We start from the raw sequence: 24741 nt of genomic DNA on the forward strand, positions 1-24741 counted from the left end.
ACAGTACTGAAGTGTTCTCACTCTCAGCAATCAGTACCAGGCATGCTCCTCAAAGCACTCCAACTGTAATGAGGACAGAATAGAGTCACTCAGTTCAGGTCTTTCTCCAAATGTGCAATTGATACGCTTTTCTGTGCAAATACGTGTTCCACATGCATTATAGTGCAGCATAAATTTCCGTACACTACCATCACAAATGCTGCTCAGTAGTGATCTTTTCAGGACTACTGAACACAGGGCTGAATATACATATGTGAACACACATCGTACCACACGAGATTAAAAAGAGCAAAAAAGTTCTTTCCAAATTTTAAACGTATGTGTGAAGAGAAGACAACTTGGTGCTCAATTACAATCATACCTTAAAAAACTACCAAGCACATTTTTTGTTATAAAAGTTTGCCTTAGCAGTAATACCATCATATTATATATTTTCTAGCAATGTTCCATTTACTGCACTTCCCTGATTCTCAACAAAAGTTAGAGGATGAAGGCATTAAGACAATCAGATTTAATAAGCAAAAAATGGTCACACCATGTTGAACTTAACCAATAAGGCACATACAGTTGCAATCAAAATTATTCAATCCCCATTGCAAATCAGGTTTATTGTCAAAATATACAGACATTCAGCTGTTTGCAATGAATAAATCAAACAAAAGCAATTGAAATAGTTCAATTCAATGAATGCTTCAAGCGGTTTCCCCAAATTCAACTGAAAATGCAACTTATAATGATTTCTCCAGTTTCAAAATGATTCAACCCCCTGAACAGAATCCCTCACAACAGCACAAATATGCAAAACAGGTGTTGTCTCAAGCACACCTGATGAAACTTATCAAGGGCTTCATTAGTTGCACCAGGTGTGCTTGAGCTGGAACACATGAAATACTTGAACTGGCTAGGGGCAGTGAAAAACCCTCGAGTGACTGCAAAAGACCTGCAGCAAGACTTGGTGGCAACAGGCACGGAGGTTTCAGTGAGCACAGTAAGGCACATACTAAACGCAGAAGGGTTCCATGCCAGAAATCCAAGACATACATCCAAAAGCACAAGAAAAGTCAGCTCAAAATCATATAAATAAGCCACAGAAGTTTTGGGATTCTTTTCGGCACGATGGATCAGCGGTATGTCTGGAGAAAGAAGAATGAAGAAAGAACACTCTGTCCACGGTCAAGCATGGTGGTGGCTCGGTGATGCTCTGGGGCTGCTTTGCATCCTTTGGCACTGGAAACCTGCAGCATGTGGAAGGCAAGATGGATTCATTGAAGTATAAGGAAGTCCTAGGAGAAAACTTCATGCCATCTGTGAGGAAGCTGAAGCTTGGATGTTATTGAACCTTACAACAGGACAATGATCCCAAGCATACCTCAAATTCCACCAAGGCTTGGTTGTATAAGAAGTCCTGGAAGATTCTACAGGGCTATCAGAGTCACCTGACTTCAACCACATCGAAAATCTCTGGTGGGATTTGAAGAGGGTGGTTGCAGCATGCAAACCCAAGATTATTACTGAACTGGAGGCCATTGCTCTTGAGGAATGGGCTAAGATTCCTCAGGAATGCTGCCAGAAGCTTGTGGCTGGCTACGCATCTTGTTTACAGCAGGTCATAACATCAAAAGGGTGCTCTACTAAGTACTAAAGATGCTTGCCATGAAGGGGTTGAATAATTTCGAAACTGGACAAATAATTATAAGTTGCATTTTCAGTTGAATTTGGGGAAACCACTTGAAGCATTTGTTGTGTTAAACCATTTCAATTGCTTTTGTTTGATTTATTCATTGCAAACAGCTGAAAGTCTCTAAATTTTGACAAACTTGATTTGCAATGGGGGTTGAATAATATTGATGGCAACAGTAAGTCCAAGATAAGATAATTAAAAACTCCAGCAAAAAATAGGAAATCAGCAGGGTCAGAAATAATCAAACCAGCCCGTCTGGCAGCTACAAACATGCCACAATCACCAATATCCCATTTTCCCCATGTTAGACGTGAACTGAAGCTCTTGAACTGTATATGTATGCTTTTTTGCATTATGCTTCTGCCACATGATTGGCTGATTGAAGAACTGCATGAATATGTAAGGGTACAGGTGTTCCTAAAGTGGCAAGTGAATTTATTTAATATCTGATTTTGAAAAATGATTTTTTCAATCTTTTATTATGTAAAACATCCTGAAATAAATAAAAAAAAAAAATCTGTCTAATTCCTTCTCTGTATTTATTTATTTTTATTTATCAGTCAGTTTGTTCTGATGATGTAAAGGGATTTACCAAATCAGTTTATATAAACTGAATCAAATTGATCTTTTTGAGGCTACATTATGTCTGCTTGAGCTGCACAATGGATGCACCTCACCTATTACCAAAGCTTTTCATTTTCGACTTTAACCCCATCAACAGGACATAATTTGTCCCTCTTGTCTGAATCATGTAGAACCATGAATCTTGAGAAATGGGTTGGTCTCAAAACACAAGCATGTTATTCATTTTGCACACAAACCTACAACTACATACATTTTTAAAAAATTCTTTTAAAGTGATCAATATTTAAAAAATAAACTTTTTTTTTTTTTTTTACAGTCACAAAACAGATTCAGAGCAACATAAACCACTGCATTCCAAAACCTTTCAGCAATGAAAACATGTGGCCTTGAATTACTGTGAGGTTTATTATAAAAAAAAAAAAAAGAAAAAAAAAAAAAAAAAAAAACAAAACAGTAAGTTATACTGACCTCAGATTTTCCCTTACCTTTAGAGAAGTCTATCAAGTGAACTTAACCTGAAAAGCAATCCACATCCAACTGTGTTCTTAATTTGCTGAATATCCTTGAAACCATAAGAAGTAAAAATAAATAAATAAAAAAAGTTTTTTATTCTGATAATTGCAGTCAGAGCCCAGAGGGTGCACTGACAAAACAACACTGGCATTAAGAGAGATGAATGAGTAATGACTTGAAGGCTGATAGAAATATGCAGTAATTTAAATGTGAACAAAACAAGCAGTAAAGCAAAATGTCCACACAGTGAAAGTATTTGTGTTTTTGTAGGGTTCAGAATCCACTGTAATCACCCTATAAGACAGAGTCAAGCTTTGGTTAGAAAAAGTAAAGAGCGAGCGAGAAAAAGAAAAAAAAATTATGCAAAAGTAGGTGCAAAAGTTCCTCAAACAATGATGGTCTATTGGTCACACTTGCCCCAGGGTCCTATATGCCATAATAAAGTTATAAATCAAAAAAATGCTTTCAGTACATATAAACCCAAAAAAGCAAAAATGAAAAAACAATTCAGTCTAATCACTGATACTCCACTGATCACTGGTAATTTCTTATAGGAAGAATTTATGTTTAATTGACAATTTAATGTTTCTGACCGAGTAAACTGTAGAATCACTTTGCAGGCTGAATTAAAAGAATACAGGTGGGCAGAACTTTGCACTTTAAATTTCCTCCAGGACTGTTTATTTATTTTTTTTCCCATGCATAGTTGGACAAGTGTGTAGTGGAACATTTCATAGAGACTGTAATTAAAAAAGAAAAAAGGTATGACATTCATAATCATTTTTCCAACAATTTGTAATTATACACAAAATACTTTAATTAACTTCGTTAATGCAAATGTTTATCAGTCCTTCAGGCGTAGCTTTGAACAAGGAAAAGTGCTGTAAAACTTAAGTACAATACAAAAAAAAAGAAGCTTCTTAAAGTAAAACATTCAGCATTTTTATACAACACAGTGCAATAAAAACGGGAACCAGATAGGTAAAAATGGGCCTTCAGCACTGGTCATGAGTATGTGATTGCTAGCAAAGGCAAAACAACAGAATAATAAACAATTGTGTGTGGCATACTACAGGTGCAGCACCAATTCAAACCCACTGCACAGAGAAATCACACCCGCTCTCTCTAGAGCAGCCTGTGTTCTTTGTAACACCAGAATCGGCTCTAGTAACGGAAAGGAAGCCCACTTGCTAGCTGTTTCAGACATACTCATTTGTGTCATCAAGTAAGGCTTTGCAAAGTAGCTTGTTCAAAGTGTAAAGACTGCACTACACTGCAACTTTCAAATGCCATACTCCAAAAGATGAACAGTGAGTCAGAGAGGGAATTGTAGGGATGCACTGGGATACCAGTGAGACTCAAGACCTTGCAAGAGAGATTAAGGTAAATCTTCATTTTGCTAGAACCCTCTGAAGTATATATTTAATATGGTAAACTTCATTGCTGGATTAAAAATGGAAACAACAGCAACCAATAGTCACATACCATTCAAGATTTGCCAGTGAGTGTAGAGTGTGTCCATACCATAGTACTGTATAGACAACAGATTATCAGCAGGTCGACAGGGCTGTGAATGTGACTGACTGTGGAGTGATCGAGTTAAAGACAGAAGGAATACTGAGCAGACCTCCTTGTCCCGTCGCTCTTAAACAAAAAACTTCATGAAGATTCATAATGGACTGACGTTCTCAACCACCTCATAAAACCTCTGACCCAGAGCCAATACTGAGAGAGAATAGAGTGCACTCATGATGCACTATTCCAACACTTACCAATCAGATATTGTAAATGCAATGCTGACAACTGTGAAAACAGGAGTACTCAGTGTCCCAGAAATTACCACGAATAGACACATACCTAAGAACTAAGAACATACAATACACTACCCTTGAAATGGTTGCTATCAACAGTATGAAAAAAAATATATATATATACACATAGAAACAAAAATATAAATCTTTTTCATAAAAAGACAGTAGGTAGTATTCTGTGAAAGTAAAATAAGTAAAGACTTAAAGGACACATAAGTTCATATTTCCCTTCTTCAACTCTTCCATCTGGAGCCGATAACTTCACAAAACCAGTATCTATTGAGTTACTCTGTTTTTCTTTTTTCTTATAAAAGATGATTCAGTGTATGGACAAAAATATCGTAGTACATCATGAAATTAAGAGACTTGAGTTGTACAATTACATTGGGGGACAGACTTCCCCCAAATTAATAACTATTTATGGCTCAGGAAAACTACAATCGGTATGGGACATGATGCATGATGCCACCATTGAAAGAAATAAACAACATCAAGCACATGAATGGTTAAAACAAAAGTAAAAGAGTGAATTAATTGGAATAAATATGGGATCTAGTGTCCCATCAGCAGATATAATACATGGGTTAAACTCAGTGGTGGGCCATTATAAGTATAGTTATAGGTCAAATGGGCACATTTCTGTGCACAAGTAGCATGTTTCATTATTTAGTGTAATATAAATGTGACCCATAATAAGCAATAAGTTACCATAGTAACAACTGCAGAAACAGCAGGGTTGGCACTGCAACCTCAGCTCCAGGATAGTAACAGTCCCACTTTCATACAATGTTGAGATCGGGAAGGGCAAAGCCACTTGCACATGTGACACTTGGCACTTGCAGAGTTGAGGGTAATGGTGTGAATGGCAGACTCACTTGACATGTTCAGCACTGTGGGAGGAGCAGTAGTACTTTTTGTGTGCAATGAAGGTGGACAGGCTGCTGAATTTGATGTTGCACAACCGACAGTAGCGAGTATTCCCATTTTGTAATGCTGTTGCAAGGACTGCCTTCTGCGTTGTTGGGGCTATGTGGCTTACAGCTTTCTCTGAGAGAACCAAGTGAGTGGTGGTATGTCCTGGTGACCCCAACTCTCTCAAGGAGTCAGACACAGGTGACACAGTCAAAAGAATTGAGCCTGTGGGTGAGAGGGCAGGGGGGGTTGCTTTAGGAGAGCCAGCCCCAAGAGGATGTTGTGCTACAGGGCTTCCATTGAGCAGGGGAGAGGAGGGAGAGGCAGCATCCCTCCTGGTCCGGCCATTTAGACCATCCCTCTGGGGTCTGGGGCTTGGTTTAGGAGGGGTTAATGGAGCTCCATTACGAGGGCTGAGGCTGTTGCTGGGACTAACACTGGGTGGCTGAACCTCAGACTGCTGCTGTGTGGTAAGGACCAGCCCATGAGCCGTCCTGAAATGCTCCACCAGATCAGATGTCACTGCTCGATTAGGAGGGCAGTAAGGACAAATCACAGGAGGAGTGCTGGGGGTCTTCAACCCAGGCACAGAATGAGAGGTAGACTCCAGACTGGGTAAGACAGAGGTGTGAGGAACCACCGTGGGCTTTCCAGTTTGGTGGCTTTTGGTGTCAGGATGCAGATCAGGAACTCTGTTCTTAGGGGAAGTGGAAGTGGGTCTTTTAAGCCGATGCAGCTGCTCCCGGGTTTGAGGTTGCAAGGCGGTGGCAGGGCAGTAGTAAGTTTTGTGGGCCAAGTAATTCTCAATGCTGTTGAAGCTGATACTGCAGGCTGTACATTTGTGGTAATCCGTGAGGGGCAAAGCTGGAATATTATTTCCTCTCGAGTTCTCCCGCAAGCAGGGCTTTTTGCTAAGGTCAATGGGGCCATCACTCTCTGGACTAGAACTGCGAGCAGAGCTGGCAACTGTGGTCACAGGTGGCCCAGAGTGGGCACTGGTACCGGCACCCTCTTGTTTCACTGATATGCCTGGTACAGAAGGAAGGGCAGCAGCACTGGCCAGGGCCTCATTCCTTGCCATATGGATTTCATACATCTTTTTGCGTTTCCGTGTACGAATGGGCTGTGGCACAAAGGCAACTTTGCCTGCCAAGAGGCGGTGGTTGGAAGGGTCGTGACGTGAGGCACAGTAAAATTTCTTATGAACAATGTAGTTCTCATGTCTGCTAAAGCGGATATTGCAAGCCTGACAGAAAGTACGAGTGGGATCCTCATCCAGGTCTTCAGCTGATCCACTGATTTCTGCAGGGCTTTGGCTCCCCTCACTTATCCTACCCCCTCCACCACCCTCACCCTCTGAGGAAGATGAGCATACCGTGTCTTTCAGTCCTGGAGTCTCACTCTTCACCTCAGTTGGCTGGCTGTCTGTAACTGGGTCAATCACTGCAGAGTCAGTGTAGCTAGGGGAAGCTGAAGTGGTAGAATTGCCTGGTCCTGCTTGTGGAGAGTTATCATGGCCTGAAACGGCTGCTGTAGTTACTGGATCATCTGTTACCAGGCCTGATCCCTCCCCTTGCTGGTGTCTGCTGGAGCAGTACAATCTCTTGTGGGCATAATAGTTGTTGATGTTATTGAAGGTGATGTCACACTCAAAGCATGTTGCCCCCTTGAGGACACCAGCCGGAGAGCCTGTGGAGTAGAAACCTTGTGCAGATGCTGAGACCTGCCCACTCTTCAACCTACTATGAACCATTTCAGACATTTTAGCCAGGATTTCAGAAGCCTGGGGCATAATGGCAGCCTCTGGGCTGAAGAGGTAAGTGGGCAGAAACAAAGCTCCACCAGGTAACACTGATCCCCCTGCTCCCAAGTGAACAGGGCTAGAGCCTGGAGTGGGACTAGTCGGCTCTGCCTTTACTGCAATGACTGAGGGACTCTTAGGAGAGGTAGGATGAGGAGAGCTTGGCTCTGCTGCATTTGCACTATGATTACCATCCTGCTCTTCTTCCCTTGTTTCACTTTCTGAGTCAGACTGTGGCTCTTCCTTGATCTTCAGCTGCTCAGGAGAACAGCAGTCACGGGAGGTGGCTGCTCCACCATTGGCCCCAGGGCTGGAAGAGTCTGGTCTGGGCATGCTGGCTGATAGCTCTTGGTCTTGAGACTCAGAGAGCTCTGAGGTTACAGGGTTACCTTGGCGAGGTGTGTGGCTCCTTTCAACAGGAACCCTGACCTCCAGGTGGGTATGGACATGCTGTTGGAGCAGAGCAGGGGTGTCTGCTGAAAATCCACACACTTGACACTTCAGCAATATGCCAGAGTCTCCAGGACTCAGGCCTGATGGACAGAAGAAGGGAAAGTGTTACGTAGTGTATGTAGTGTGGGAGGCAAAGCAGATTTAAGTCAGAAAATGAATTCTAGACTGGCTCACACTGGTCTGTAATTAGTGTAAAGGTTTTAGTAAAGGTTGGGACTCATGAATTAGCTAAGCCCAGTTCCCTACCTGTGGCCACTGGAAGTTTGGGGGAGTAGCCTTCACTGCGAGAACCAGGCTGGCACATCATGTGGCTAGTGACCAGATGGCTGTAGAGGATGTCTCGAGTTGTAGAGATGAATCCACAGCCATGGCACACACCATTTAGAGTGTCAGTGTGCACTTTCAAATGCCGCTCACAGTTGGCTTTGGTAGTGAATGCGGACAAGCAGATCAAACAGACAAATGGACGCTCACCTGGAGTACAGACACATACGTACATCCATCCATCCATATAGTGTTAGACAAATAGCATGCATTGTGTTTTGCTTACACATTTTGAAAATAGAAAATGGCGAATGAAAAGCACTTAGTGAGCTGTTAAATTGGCAATGCACGAAATGAATTATTCATGAGTAATAATCTGAAAAGACTGAAAGATAGACTGAGAAAGGGACGGTGAGAGAGTAATAGAGAAAGGGAGGTGTGAGAAATAGAAGGACTATAAGGGAAAAGCAGAGAGTGAGTAAGAGATAGAGAGAGAAAGAGGTGGGTGGGGGGTGAGAGACTCACCACTGTGTGTCCTCATGTGGATCTCCAGTGAGCTAGCACTGGGACAACTCTTGTTGCACTGGGGGAATGGACAAACCCTCTCATTAGGGTAGGAGTCTTTGGGCTTGTCCTGTGGAGGGGAAGCCGTGGCCTTTTGCTTCTGCCGGCTGGCACAGTAGTACATGAGATGAGCTTGCAGGTTCCTCTCACTTCTATACCAGATCCCACAGTCTTTGCATGGGAATATATCCTCTGGAAAAAAACAAAACAAAACAAAAACAAAACAAAAAAAAAACCACCCATAAATTAGGTAATATCATGGAATCAATAAATCAAACATTATTTCTGAGTTCATCTGTAGAATGATTTCAATGTTTTTAGTGGTACTTTAATATAAAAAGAAATCAGAAATCAGGACAGTAAAATGACTCTTTGCAGCTTTATAATAAAACCTGTAGGAGGTTACACTTTGCTACTGGTAGTGAATTTCACAGGTCTTATTTATATCTGAATATTAATTAATGACACAATCAATTTCAATGCATCAGAACTGTGGGCTACACTAAGTCAAGTACAATGACGCACACTTTAAAATAAAGCAAGCAAACTGACAATCTCCAAGGCAACAGGATAGAGAAGAAATGTGTATAATTGTACAGATCTGGTGTCAGGGCATGCTAAACTGGGTATAGATCACCTGTCTCTTTACTACATGGCTAATGTTACATGACTGAAGAATAAGGCTGATCACGTTTTAACCTTAAGCTTGATTTACTGAGATTAATTATGCACTCTTCACAGCACGGATGTGTCCACACCCACACCTCGCACGACTCAACAGCCCATAGCAGAATGCAAGGCAGAAAGACAAACAGATGAGAGGTGGAAAGACAAAAAGAAAGAGAGAGACAGAGTGTGAGAAAGCGATAGCTGTACTTTATTCCCAGTCAATTACCAGTCTCACCAGCATGCGTCTCACTCGCCTCAACTGAAACAATACTGCCACCTAGTGGTGGCATGAATAAATGGCAAGTTTAATGTTGAAACATAATGGATGTTGCCTCAGTTGATTTGTTTGCAAACCCCAGGCTTGATGCTATCGGTCACTTCAATAAAAAAAAAGAGGGAACATTCACTTGTAAGATAATAGTGACTCACTGTTAACAACTGCAGTTGCCAAAATGGCAGCCATGCCAGCCTGCTGTGGGAGGAGCTGGATATCAGAAGGTAGGGTTGCTGGGTATTCCGGCTCCTCCTTCACTGTGGGGTTAAGAGTTTGGGTCTCAGCCTGCTGTGCTGCGCTGGTCCAGGAAAGAATGGCCACTAAAGCATCTCCACTAGAGAGCTCCTGAGTGAGCTTACAGTACAGACCATCACCTGAAAACATAACAGTCAGAAGTGTCAGGCAATCTGAAGGCAATCAAGCTGAAACTCAAATTTAAAAAACAGATGGGGTTGACCAGGAGGAATGTACGGACCTTTGTCTGATTAAAGTACTCTTTAACATGTAGTATGTCGTGGTGTCTGTAATATCTTCAGTGAACTATAAATACTTTTATAATGATTCCTGATTCTTAGGACTCATAATGATGGTATATGAGCAATTACAGTAAGTATTAAGGGGTGTGTTGAGTTGGTTGTGTGGAGTGAGAGCTAAAGTACCTTGACTGTAAATGATGCAGTTTGCTTCTGAGGAACAGGAGGTCACAGGGATTCTTGTGAGCCAACAGTCCACATCCTCACACAACAGACTCTTCAAACAAGAACATACAGAAAAGGAATCATTGATAGAAATAATGAACATTAGTCTTTGGACTCATAATAACAGACTTGAGGAAGATTCAGGTGCTCAGTCACAAAACCCATTTTAAATATTTACAGATTCCCATGAATAAAATAGCATTCCTATCTGCTTAATTTCAAAACATAAGTCTGAACAAATGGTGAGGTTGAGGGCCTACACAATATATCCTGTGAACTCCTTTAGAGGAATTTCTCATAACAGGGACAACTGCAGGGGAACGGCAAAAGAGAGAGCCCATAGAGACAAAAAGGAAGAAACACAGAACCACAAAGAAATTAAATGACCGCAGAGAGAGAGAGTAACAGAATGGTTAAGAAAGGAGATGTGTCAAGACTAATGGCTCCAATTCACTATAACGTATCTCGTGATCTGACGTGAATATACAAAGCTGTGTGTGCACGAGTGTGTGCATATATACAAGTGATGTATAGTGCCCTCTACTAATAATGGCACTTTTGATAAATATTGGTAAAAAATTGTCTTTATTGTTTAACCTTTTGATCTTTTGTTCAGAGAATTCAAAAAAATACTCTGCTCTCATGGATATCAAAAAATTGCAAACAGATCACAGGTTTATCAAAAAAAACATCTTTGTTAAATATAGGTATGTAACAATTATTGTCAACCTTTTAGTCAATACTTTGTGCTACCTCCCTTTGCCAAGATAACAGCTCTGAGTCTTTTCCTATAATGCCTGATGAGGTTAGAGAATACATGGCAAGGGATCTGAGACCATTCCTCCATACAGAATCTCTCTAGATCCTTCAGATTTTGACTCTTCTCTACAGTTCGCCCCACAGGTTTTCTATGGGTTTCAAGTCAGGGGACTGGGATGGACATGGCAGGACCTTGATTTTGGGATCAGTAAACCATTTTTGTGTTGATTTTGATGTATGTTTTGGATCATTGTCCTGCTGGAAGATCCAAAAACGGCCCATTTGAAGCTTTCTGGCAGAGGCAGACAGGTTTTCATTTAATATCTGTTGATATTTGATAGAGTCCATTATGCCATGTATCCTAACAAAATGTCCAGGTCCTCTGGCAGAAAAACAGACCCAAAACATTAAAGAGCCACCACCACATTTAACCGTGGGCATGAGGTACTTTTCAATATGGCTACCTCTCTGGGTGCGCCAAAACCGCCGCTGGTGTTTATTACCAAAAAGCTCTATTGTGGTTTCATCTGACCATAGAACCCAATCCCATTTGAAGTTCCAGTAGTGTCTGGCAAACTGAAGACATTTGAGTTTGTTGTTGGATGAGAGTAGAGGGTAGAGTAGACAGTTTTTAATTGAAACCCTTCCAAACAACTCGTGGTGATGTAGGTGACTTTGGATTGTAGTTTTGGAGACTTTCTGACCCCAAGACGCAACTAACTTCTGCAATTCTCCGGCTGTGATCCTTGAAGATTTTTTGGCCACTCGAACCATCCTCTTCACAGTGTGTTGAGACGCTATTGACACATGTTCAATTCCAGGTTGATCCATACCTTCATCTTAATTATTGCCCTGATGGTGGAAATGGGCATTTTCAATACTTGTGTTATTTTCTTATAGCCACTTCCCATTTTGTGATGGGATTTTCTATGTTTGTAATTGTTTCATATCCACGAGAGCAGAGTATTTTTGTGAATTTTCTGTATAAAAGATCAAAAGTTTAAACAACAAAGACAAGTTTTCACAGCCTTCTTTGCTCATATTTACCAAGGGTGCCAATATTAGTGGAGGGCACTGTACCTCTGGATACTTGGGAATATTAGGATTAACACACCTGGTCTGTTGCACATAGTGTGCTCTTTGTTCTGAGCTTTGCAAACATTCCTTCTGTCATTCCCAAGGCCTGATTGTATGTATTATACATAATTGTATAATACATACAATTATGGACATACACACAAATAAAGCTACAAGTGCATGCACACACACATGCAGGTACACACACAAATACTGACATGAATACACCAAACCGGGGGGGGGGGGACCAGGTTAAATCTATATACAATCTACATACTAAGAGACAGGTACCTTGTACAGCCATATAGCGCCGTATACACCATACAGCCATAACAATAAAAACACTTGATTAATATTGTGTAGGTCCTCCTTGTGCCACCAAACAATTCTGACCAATCGAAGCATGGACTCCACAAGACCTCTGAAGGTGTGCTGTAGTATCTGGCACCAAGACGTTAGCAACAGATCCTTTAAGTCCTGTAAGTTGCGAGTTGGAATCTCCATAGATCGGTCTTGTTTGTCCAGAACATCCCACAGTTTCTTGATCAGATTGAGATCTGGGGAATTTGGAGGCCAAGTCAACACCTTGAACTCTTTGTCATGTTTTTCAAGCCTGAAAATGTTTTGCAGTGTGGCAGGGTGCATTATCCAACTGAAAGAGGCCACTGCCATTAGGGACAACTGTTGCCATGAAGGGGTGTACTTGGACTGCCACAGTGTTCAGGTAGGTGCTACGTGTGAAAGTAACATCCACATGAATGGCAGGACCCAAGGTTTCTCAGCAGAACATTACCCAGAGCATCACACCTCCTCCACCAACATTCCTTCTTCCATAGTGCATCCTGGTGCCATCTCTTCCCCAGGTATGTGACGCACATGCACCCAGCAGTCCACATGATGTAATAGAAAACGTGATTCATCAGACCAAGCCACTTCCTTCCATTGTTCCATTATCCAGTTCTAAAGCTCATGTGCCCACCGTAGGTGCTTTCGTTGTTGGACAGTCAGCATGGGCGCTCAGACCGCGCTGTGGCTACGCAGCCCCATACGCAGCCCCATACGCAGCAAGCTGCAATGCACAGTGCATTCAACCACCTTTCTATAATAGCCAGCATTAACTTTTTAAACAATATGCGCTACAGTAGCTCTTCTGTGGGATCGGATCAGACAGGCAAGCCTTCGCTCCCCACGTGCATCGATGAGCCTTGGGCACCCATCATCATCCTCTTGCCGCTACACCGGTTGTTCTTCCTTGGACAACTTTTAGTAGTTACTAACCACCAGGAACACCCCACAAGACTTACCATTTTGAAGTTGCTCAGATCCTTAGGCTTGCTCATTTTTCCTGATTCCAACACATCAACTTCTAGAACTGACTGTTCACTTGTTGCCTAAAATATTCCACCCCTTCACAGGTGCCATTGTAACAAGATAATCAAATGTTTCTCGCATCACCTGGCAGTGTTTTTTAATGTTATGGCTGTATGGTGTATGTATATCTATACTGATAAAGTATCTGAATCTCTGATCAACATACCCAATGCTGTTCTGATACTGACATTCTCTCAGTAACTGAACCTGCCCTTTGCAAGCTTCTGTTAATAAGTTACACAAAACGTCACTGGCATAATGGCAGCAGGGTTTCTCCATCTTAGGAGAGTGAATCGAAAAAATATTTCAAATCTGGATCAAATCTGTGTTTCAAGCCACTAATGGCCCTGCTACTGATACACTTACACTAGGTGGCAGTAGTTCCACAAGGCCTGTGACAATATCAGGGGCTTCACACTCACTTTTTTTTTTTTGCATTACACAAAACCAGCTAAGCAGCTGCTCCTGCAAATACATCGGTCCACACATCCCCATCATCCTACCAAACATTAAAGACTAGAGAATATGAAAGACATCTCTTCAGCATAGAAGCCAAGGATGAAAGGCACCAAGCGTCAGGGCAGTGAGATGAGACAGCCAGACATGGAGGACAGCTGAAGGGTTTCTTTCTAAATCTGTCTGTTCTTGCCTGAAGATATGGTCCGTATTGTATTTCATGGGGAACTAGTGCTGATAAGGAGATAGGGCTCCTTTTGTTTTAATTTGAAACCCAATGCCGGAGCCGTCTGTGCCATAAGTGCTGCGTGCTTCTGCTAATTTGTTTCAGACTCATTTAACACGACTCGACTTTGGGCCGCACAAAAGGAGAGGGCAGTGTGTTCAGCCACCCCTTCTGACTCAACACGCATGGCCACACCTGTACACAGATTAAACATGTTCATTCACAAGCGTTCCGTCTTTCCCTCATATGCTCGCTCACACAATACAGGAAAGTTTACTCTATGATTGTGAAGGAAGCCATTACTTTCTCCAATAATTCAGAGTGTGTGAGGACTACAAAAAAAACAAGAAGAGTCGAACAGCAGTTGTTGAATGAAATCAATAACTAACTTTTCAAAATTGCTGCAAAAATATAACCATTACACTCAATGAAGACTCCTGCAGGAGCCATACAATACAACATAATTCTGGTTTCTTACACTTTCCTGAAGGTTTGGTATCCACCCACACAATATTGGTAATTCCACAAATACTACCATTCCCTTCTCTATATATATATATATATATATTTAAAAAAATAAAAATAAAATCATGAATCCATTAATACAAAATTACGTTCTGCTTTTTTCAACAACTGCCTTCAGACTACCATTATATTAAGCTTAGCGTTAACATGTTTTTAATTCTTCGGATAATTACACATGTGCTACAGAAGCAGCAGTCATCTTAACAAAGATGACCCTGCAGGACAGCAAACTATCAAATTATGCCTATTCTGCCAAAGAAAATACCCAATACTAGATGGTTCATACCGCTACACCCTGGAATTTTATGATAGAATGCACAATCGTTTATTAGTATATAGTTATCAGGGTTCGTACAGATGAATCATAATGAAATTCCAGCACTTTCATGGACTTTTCAAGCACAATTTTTTTGCTTTCAACGACTATACAAATGATGTTTGTATATTTCACAAAGAATATACTTCACAAGCATATTCTTTATTTTTTCTTTTTATATTCCAATATATAATAATAAAAACACAAACATTTTTATATGGTGCCTTTTACAGCCGTGCCTGACTAAATTTCCATTTCCCAGGCATTGCTTCATCTTCGCTATAACGTCAATATACTCCAGGTTGCTAGAACTTGTCATGCGCTAATTAGCATATTCATGACGTCATCGTGTCGTATTTGCGGTCTGCCTAGCGTCAACCATTTACATCTGTAAATAAATAAAGCTAATAAAGCTGCTCTCATTTACATATTTTTCTGTTTCTGTTGTCAGACAATGGAACGAGTATGAAATAGTGACTGAAACGCGGCCCATAAAAAGACTACATGTTAACCAGCAGTCACTTCCAAGTTGCTGCTCTGCTAAAATCACACAAAATGACAATCGCCACACATATCAAAGACAACAGGTGTGCTGTGATTTCAGCTATATTTTCATGTAAAATGATCACTCAGAGAGAAAGTTAGTAGCGACAGCATGTCTCCCCCCGCCCCCCCACTGAAATGTGCTGTTCCTTTCTGCCCCTCACTTAACAGAGTAGCTGCAGAGAGAGAGAGAGAGAGAGAGAGAGAGAGAGAGAGAGAGAGAGAGCGAAAGGTGTACCTGCAGCAGGTAAGTAGGACCTCATGCTCGCACTGCAGTACTGGCGACTCTCTTCTATGGAAAGTAGCTAAGGTTTGTCTGAAAAGTCACTACATTTGTCACTAGGTGCTTTTTTTTTTTTGTGAGAGAGAGAGAGAGAGAGAGAGAGAGAGAGAGAGAGAGAGAGAGAGAGAGAGAGAAAGTCTGAAGAGTGGACTGGAGCTGTCTCTGTCATAATGAGCAAGTGAAGATGAGGAGGGAGGGGCTGCAGCGGGGTGTCATATTTTGTGTGAAAGGACTGTATTCGTGTTGTATCGAAAATAAACATTTAAAAGTTATTTAGCGATTTCATAATTATTTACTTTTTTATTATTCAAGCAATTTTTAAGCACCACTTGATTAAAAAAAGGCTATTTTCAAGGTTTTCTAGTACTCAAATATGAAAAAGCCAAATTGAAGTACTTCAAGCATCTTGCATGATCCCTGAATTATATAGTGTTTGTAAGGGGTGGTGTGTTGGGGACACACACCACTGACATGGACACTGAGGATGGCAAGAGCCTCTGCGTAAAGTTACTACAGTATAGGTAAGGGACAGACGTATGACAGACGATGACAATTATTCAGAGTTCAGCTTTAGTTGTGTTTTACTGTCCCACATGCTCTCTTCACTGCTGATCAGTTACTCCTTTACAATTTTTCACTGCTCTTTGTCCTTGCTTAATTCAGTTCAATTTAATACGCTTTTAAATAGAGCACATTTATTTACATCAACAAGCATCCATGTAGAGTAATACGGAAGAGAAATGAATACTGACATGAAGGAATGAATGAGTCTCTCTCTCTTGCTCTCTCTCTCGGTACAGCTCTAAGCTCTTCAATGTGAGGGTCTTTGAGGTGCTGTCTAAGCCCCCTCGTCCGAGTCCCCGTGCCTCATGAATATTAATCCCAGCTTTAATCTGCTTGATTCCCACACTGCTGCCACCCAGACGATAGCCAATCTAATTATTTGGTCCGATATAAAGCAGCAACCCTGCCACACACACATATGATCAGGAAAGGAGATGCACTTTCCCAACACACACACACACACACACACACACACACACACACACACACACACACACACACACACACACACACAGAGAGCAGAATGGGAAGTTGGAGGAGGAGAGAGAGAAGACTGGAAGGAGCAAAGGTAAACTGAAACATGGAGCAGGAAAGGACAGGAAGTTGCAGAAAGGCTCAGGCGTCTGATAGGATGTCGATCGAAGTGACAAGTTTGTCGTACTACCCTTGTGAAGACCTTCTATTCACAGAATTAATAATGCAGCTAATTAATGCTATGCCCGCACCTAAATCTAACCATAAACGTAACCTCAATAATCGAAAAGAAACATTTTCAGTGCGTAAATTATTATTTCAAATTATTATTATTATTATTAATAATAATAATAATTTCCTCATGGAGACCAGCGAAATGTCTCCACCAAGATATAAAACATGCACACACCGCCCTGTGCCATGTACACGCCACTTACTCTCATCACTCCCAAAATACCACCCTTACACCGACCGAGTTTAATGCAAATGATTCGGGGCTAATTTCATTTCTCTATTCACCCAGAGAAATGGGCATGAAAAAAATCCCTCTCTTTCTGGAGGAATAATGCGTCACGTCTCTAACCTGTGGTCAAGCCCTTTTGGTCCGGATTGGAGAGTTGACTAAACAAATGGCTGCGTATTTTTATCCATATTGGAAGATGTGATTGAACATTAGAGCTGTCAAATGCTTTGAAAATGGCACTGCTTTCAAATAGTTAAAATTTTACCATTATTATTGGAATGTATTAAATTATTTGAATGTATTCAAATGATAAGTTTATTCTGACACATACAGGCCAAGCATCAGCAGTAGCAGTATACTATGTCTTTGTAATAACGCATAAACTTGTGTGAAAAATCACATGGAGGAAAAATCCTAAATTTAGTCTAAACTCTTGTTTCAGACTCTTATTACTTGTATTTACTGGAAGTAATAATGTTTTGCTGCTGATGTTTCTTACACTGTTCTTACAATGCCTGGAATCTACTTAAAAACAAAATCTCAAGTTATCATCACACGGGTATTTTTTTTTAATTTAAGCCTCCAACACAATTAGGCAGAATCCCAAATTGCTCTGTATTCACCGTATAAGCATTGTAAAACTACATAGCGCACTGTACGTGCACTAGAACCTCATTCGAGATGGATTTTTGCTTTAAAAAAAAAAGTATCAAATTTTGTATTTAAGCTATGATATTAATTTTGATATCTTTTGTGACAACAGTCAAAATAGTAATGCTGGTAGTCTATGGTTTTGAAATAAGGATTTTAAAGAACATTCACATGTCTTTTCAGACCTCACTTTGGACAGATGGAAGAGGTGAATAATCAAGACCCAGATCATTGTCCTTGCTCTTCTTCTCTTTTCTTCCATCTTTCTATGCTCTGGCACTTTATTTTTCCATTTAATCCACTCCTCATCTATCCCTAGCCCTCTTTTTATGCACCGACTCACTCTTTGTCTCCATCTCCTTCTCACTATCTGTTCCTATCCCGTATCTCTCTGCACATCCCTTTCTCACCCCCTTTCTCTCAGCCTCCACTCTCCCTCTGTCTGCCCCTCTCTATCTCTCCGCTACAGGAAATGGTTTCTTTCCCAGCAGGGGGGTGGAGAAGGGTGCACACTGTCCCAAACAAAGAGGTCAGTGTGTGAATCCTCCAAAAATACAGAGAAGAAAAGGAAGGAAGATAATAATCAGAAAGCTTCTCTCATCCGCCACACACACACACACACACACACTCTCTCTCTTTCCTCCCATCTCCCTTTCTCTATTACTTTCGCTGTCCCACATATACATACATTAAATGTAAACATGTGTTCATACACACATTCATGCCTCTGACTGCCCATCAATTATCTCTCCAAGAAAACAACTTTGATCAGCACCATACAAACGACTTAAAAATATAAAACTGTTGATACTTAAAACGGATGAGATAAGAGACTAGAAAATGAGGCACTCTTGGAAAGCAGGCTCCTAAACTGCCGGAGATGAGGTTCAGAGGTGTTCCCTCATCTCCCCTCCTCTCTCTCTATCGCGCTCTCCCTCTTCCTGACAGACTACAGGCATAGCATGGTCATAGCATCATCAACTATTAGACACACAAGAAGCCCCTACTCTCTCCTCCTTCAGGCACTTCTCCTTGTGATCTTGGCATCATTTATCCTCTGGGAGTTTTTCTCCAGCCTTTCACTTTCTTTTCCTCCACTTTCTCTCTCCACATTCTTTGTGTTAGGCAGTATCCTCCCTATTGTCCTGCTATTGGTGTAGTAGACTGATTGTAGGTGTGCTCTTCAGGATGCACTCTCAATACCACACATGATGTGTTTTTCCAACCGGATGCAGCCTGTCATGCTTTCCCCTCGATCACTGAACAGATAATTGAGAGAAACTATAATTGAAGGTATTCATGCATTGCTTTCAGCAAAAAGCTTGGGCACTGAGGGGTGACTCTCGGAGACACTCTACTGGCTGATGTAGATAAACCAGAGTGATAGAATGCATGGTAAACAAACCCTCTCAGAATGAGCACAAGACAGTGAGAGAGAGGTGGAGAGAATGAGGGCAGCTCACCTTCACACGCCCTTTGTGGGTGGAGGTTGGTGAGGAAGGTGCAGAGCTCCCAAAAAAGTGCCGAAGAGCGGTGGGTGGCACTGCTTATCAGTGCAGTTCTCCTGGAGAGATTATTGGAGGATTAGGGGAGACGCTTGTTTCTAAAACATGATGAAAAGACGCTTGCCGCGTGATAAGACTTTGAACTCCGCACTCTTCACTAGTGTGCCTTCTGGAAGTGTTTTTTTTTTTTTTTTTTGCTTCTTCTTCCTTGCAAAACAGCAAGCACGGCAACGATGAGGAAACAAAAATGACCTGAGTGATGAGCAACTTCAGCATACAAGTATACAGTATCTCACAAAAGTGAGTACACCCCTCACATTTTTGTAAATATTTGATTATATCTTTTCATGTGACAACACTGAAGAAATGACAGTTTGCTACAATGTAAAGTAGTGAGTGTACAGCTTGTGTAACAGTGTAAATTTGCTGTCCCCTCAAAATAACAACACACAGCCATTAATGTCTAAACCACTGGCAACAAAAGTGAGTACACCCCTAAGTGAAAATGTCCAAATTGTGCCCAAAGTGTCAATATTTTGTGTGGCCATCATTATTGTCCAGCACTGCCTTAACCCTCTTGGGCATGGAGTTCACCAGAGCTTCACAGGTTGCCACTGGAGTCCTCTTCCACTCCTCCATGACGACATCACGGAGCTGTATGAGCTCCAATTTGAGGATGCCCCACAGATTCTCAATAGGGTTTAGGTCTGGAGACATGCTTGGCCAGGCCATCACCTTCACCCTCAGCTTCTTTAGCAAGGCAGTGGTCGTCTTGGAGGTGTGTTTGGGGTCGTTATCATACTGGAATACTGCATACTGAGCATGCTCTGCTTCAGTATGTTACAGTACATGTTGGCATTCATGGTTCCCTCAATGAACTGTAGCTCCCCAGTGCTGGCAGCACTCATGCAGCCCCAGAACATGACACTCCCACCACCATGCTTGACTGTAGGCAAGACACACTTGTCTTTATACTCCTCACCTGGTTGCCGCCACACACACTTGACACCATCTGAGCCAAATAAGTTTATCTTGGTCTCATCAGACCACAGGACATGGTTCCAGTAATCCATGTCCTTAGTCTGCTTGTCTTCAGCAAACTGTTTGTGGGCTTTCTTGTACATCATCTTTAGAAGAGGCTTCCTTCTGGGACGACAACCATGCAGACCAATTTTATGCAGTGTGCGGCGTATGGTCTGAGCACTGACAGGCTGACCCCCCCACCCCTTCAACCTCTGCAGCTATGCTGGCAGCACTCATACGTCTATTTCCCAAAGACAACCTCTGGATATGACGCTGAGCACGGGCACTCAACTGCTTTGGTCGGTCATGGCGAGGCCTGTTCTGAGTGGAACCTGTCCTGTTAAACCGCTGTATGGTCTTGGCCACCGGTCAAGGCAGCTCAGTGTCAGGGTCTTAGCAAGCTTCTTATAGCCTAGGCCATCTTTATGTAGAGCAACAATTTTTTTTTTCAGATCCTCAGAGAGTTCTTTGCCATGTTGAACTTCCAGTGACCAGTATGAGGGAGTGTGAGAGCGATGACAGCAAATTTAACACACCTGCTCCCCATTCACACCTGAGACCTTGTAACACTAACAAGTCACATGACACCGCGGAGGGAAAATGGCTAATTGGGCCCAATTTGGACATTTTCACTTAGGGGTGTACTCACTTTTGTTGCCAGCGGTTTAGACATTAATGGCTGTGTGTTGAATTATTTGAGAGGACAGCAAATTTATACTGTTACACAAGCTGTACACTCACTACTTTACATTGTATCAAAGTGTCATTTCTTCAGTGTTGTCACATGAAAAGATATAATCAAATATTTACTAAATATTAAATATTTATAATCAAAAATGTGAGGGGTGTACTCACTTTTGTAAGATACTGTATATATTTTATGTCTGTCTGAGCTAGGAGCATCTACATTAATACCTGGTGTGACTCAGTCTGCAGACATCTCCAATCTTTCTTATATAGGTTTAGATTAGATACATGTCTGTTACCATTGTGTCACGTTCAAAATTCAGGCATTATTAGAAAACAGACCAAATGCTAGACTTACTCAAACGCTACACTAGTACCTAAATATACAACCACTTGAGTAAATGTCCATGGTAGATACTACATAATAACTCTAGTAGTTCAGGAGCTTAGGGATGTCAATAGCATTGGTGCAATGCAAACTGTAATTTATTTAGGCAATTAGTGATGCTTAACACAAATGTAGAACTGATTTATCTCTGAAAAAAATATGACCATGTTCATAAGCAACAAAAAGCTCACATGCTAGCTGAATAACAACTTCACTAAAACAAGATCCCAGTTTAGTTAGTCAGAAAAAAAACAAAGAAAAAAAAAAAAAAACGAAGATACATCAGCGGTATTATCAGTATATACCAACTGACATCTCTAATATATTATTGAAATATATAAATTATTTATATTACTCTCTGAAAAGAAGCAAATATAATATTTTACATATAGCAATGGCTGCTGAAACTTATAAATGTAAAAAAGACAAATACATCTAAAAAAAAACTGGTTTCCTATGGACTTCAATAGCCAAGATCCCAACATCCACACACTCTATCAGGATAGAAACAAAAATTAAAACAAAACAAATCCTAATCATACTTAGGCACATTTGAGCATTAAAATAAATTCAATAATGATCAAGTTGATACCTGATATCAGCTGTGTAAACTGATGCTGGAACAGGAGGGGCCACAGAATACTGGCAAAGATAGGTACTGGGTTCACATGTTTTGTTTTATCTGCTGATTTGTGAGAAACTGATAAACCTATTCAAAGCTGTTTGCTTAAACGCACTAGTATACGACTGGGTATAAGATTAGTAAAATAATAATATTAGTATAAAAAAAAAATGTTATATTACTGAAATAAGGTTTTAAATGTTCCAGAGAGCAGTACTGATTTCTTCTTTGTAGGAACGCACATTTTCTTAACTTGTCTACAGATACACATGTTAAGGCAAACATTTCCATAATTAACTGCTGCTAGTTAAATACAATTCTCTTGGAGGAGAAGAAGTGTCATGTTATTACCTTTGGTCAAGCCCAATCAAGTATTCCCCTGCAATGACCTGCTCACTCCTAACACCATTTTGCTAACTACGATTAAGTGTGTGCGTTTGTGGGACTGGTATCCATACAACATGCACTCACTTCTTGTGTTATTTGAACAGGCAGTTTAAGCTTATCAGAGCGGGGCATAGGAAAGGCAAATTTGTAGAGTGAGTGTAAAGCACACAGGTTTGGCAGCGATGCCTTGTCAGGACTGCCATGTTACACTGGTGCTGAAGCTGCCAAAAAGCCAAACACTTCCTCCACATTACAGCTGCTTCAAACCTGATCAGAGATAGTAGCTCTAACTGTCCAATTATGCTACACAATCTGCTTTATATGGTTCGGTGAACTCTGTGCTATATTTTGCGAGAAAGCAATAACGAATCCAACATGCTTTTAACATTAGAAAAAGAAACAGCAAAGAGTGTATGATTTCATCTTGTGCATTATCACTCGCTCGTGTTCGGCTTAATCCTCAGACTGTGTGTGTGTATGGTTTGAGTCTGAGTGAGCGCCTTGGCTCAGAAGAACTGGCCCTGACCCTCGGTGGCCTCCTCAGCCAAAGCCTTGGACAGCCACGTAGGAGGATATGGCGGGACAGCGAGTGAAGCAGGAATGTGCGATTCTCCGGCCGTTATCTCGCGCAGATACACACTCCTTCAGCTCGCAGATAGTGCCGTGTGAGAGGGAGAGCCAAAGTGATAGAATACGAATGCAAAAGTTCCAAACTGAAAATCATCAACAAAGCCCTGCTTCGATAACAAGGTTTGAGGAAGGGAGGGAGGGAATGAGACAGAGATTAAGAGGAGGAGGAGGAGGAGGAGGAGGAGGTGGTGAAGGAAAGGTGGAGGGAAGGAGGGAGGGAGGGGTGGTTGCGGACTTAGAAATCCTGATAATAAATGAAATCTTAGAAATGAGAGACTATCAAGGCGAAATCAATCATTGAGGTTTGTTGTCCAGGAGGATGGCGCCATGCTGAGATAAAAGAGGAGCGTCCGTCTGGGGGTGGTTGTGAGGGGGGGAGGGGGGGTTTGGGCAGTGGTGCAGCCAATCACACAGAGAGTTCAGCCAACAAACCCGCACGGTTCAGAGAAAAAGAGGAGGCGAGCTGATTCGACAAGACATCAAAACCCCCATTTGCATATACCCAGACACAGCTATTCTCTTCCCTCACTTATTAGGATAGAGTGAATTATAACTCTCCCACAGTAATAGAAGATTAATGTATTTTGCAAATTCATTCTAAAGGTATTTTATAATTTATACATCAATACATTATTTATTATCTTTTTGTCATCTCTTAAGCCTGGATCTGTGTTAATATTTTGTGTGTTTGTGTGAGAAGGATGAAAGAGGGAATATGTAGTGTGTTATCACTACAGTCTTCATCTATTTGGCCACACAGAAGAAAACTCTTCACATCACATGACTGGATGGATTTCCAGCACATGACGGCAGACTTGCCAAACACAAACACACTGTGCCCAGTGACCATCACATGAACATTAGTAATGGGGAGATCATGCAAAGAGACAACCGAACACTAACACTGCTCTTCCTGTTAGAAATATTGGATAGGAATACTCAAACCTTTCCAAAGATTTACCAAAAAACTAGATTCTTGACCCAGCCCACTTACTTGATTGGATACTCCATTTGCAGTTTCATCTGATTGGATGCTTCCAGAGAATGGGCCCCAGAGTGTGTCCACCAAGAGGTCCTTGCAAGCCAGAACCTTAGAGTCCTCTGGTCCATCACACAGCTTCAAATCATCTGTTTACACACACAGAGATAAACGCAGGGGAAATAAAGGCAGGATTATAAATACGATTATGACCTACTTGAGCACCCATAGATACAGACACCTAAAGAGAAGCCACAGCTGGTGTTCCCAAGTGATGCAACAGAAAAGCATTTACCCTACTGTTGGGAGAGTGCAAGTTGTGATGATGCCATCCATGTCCGGGAAACAAGGGCGCTATATTGGCCATGCTCTCTCCATGGGAGGGATGGCATACTCTTTCCCGGCTGTCAATCATAGTGACACTAGCCAATCACAGGTGTCTGTGAGCTCATGTATGTGAAAGAGGGTAGGTAGTGCTTTAGCTTTACGTATCCAGGAGAAAGCACATGTTAGCCTTCACGCTTAATGGTTATTAGCCGTCGTACAACACGGGGGTTCTGGTTCGTGGGTAGCGAATTGGCAGGTGA

At 41.5% G+C, this 24741-nt stretch overlaps 1 protein-coding gene across 4 annotated transcripts in view; it reads right to left on the bottom strand.

Annotated features, from left to right (window-relative positions):
• Positions 1-2855: 2855 nt before the first annotated feature.
• The window catches only part of zfpm1 (zinc finger protein, FOG family member 1), an 83035-nt gene continuing 61149 nt past the window's right edge, over positions 2856-24741 (bottom strand). For all 4 annotated transcript variants that reach the window (XM_047152906.2, XM_047152905.2, XM_047152908.2 and 1 more), the window contains 6 exons: positions 24170-24303; positions 10187-10277; positions 9683-9901; positions 8546-8776; positions 8003-8230; positions 2856-7836 (listed from right to left, as the gene is read on the bottom strand). In XM_047152906.2, the coding sequence (XP_047008862.1) occupies positions 5462-7836; positions 8003-8230; positions 8546-8776; positions 9683-9901; positions 10187-10277; positions 24170-24303 (3278 nt within the window). In that variant the 3' untranslated portion in view covers positions 2856-5461. The remainder of the gene's footprint in view (positions 7837-8002; positions 8231-8545; positions 8777-9682; positions 9902-10186; positions 10278-24169; positions 24304-24741) is intronic.

This window comes from Ictalurus punctatus, chromosome 4 (genome assembly GCF_001660625.3).
Source record: "Ictalurus punctatus breed USDA103 chromosome 4, Coco_2.0, whole genome shotgun sequence".
Classification (NCBI taxonomy): domain Eukaryota; kingdom Metazoa; phylum Chordata; class Actinopteri; order Siluriformes; family Ictaluridae; genus Ictalurus; species Ictalurus punctatus.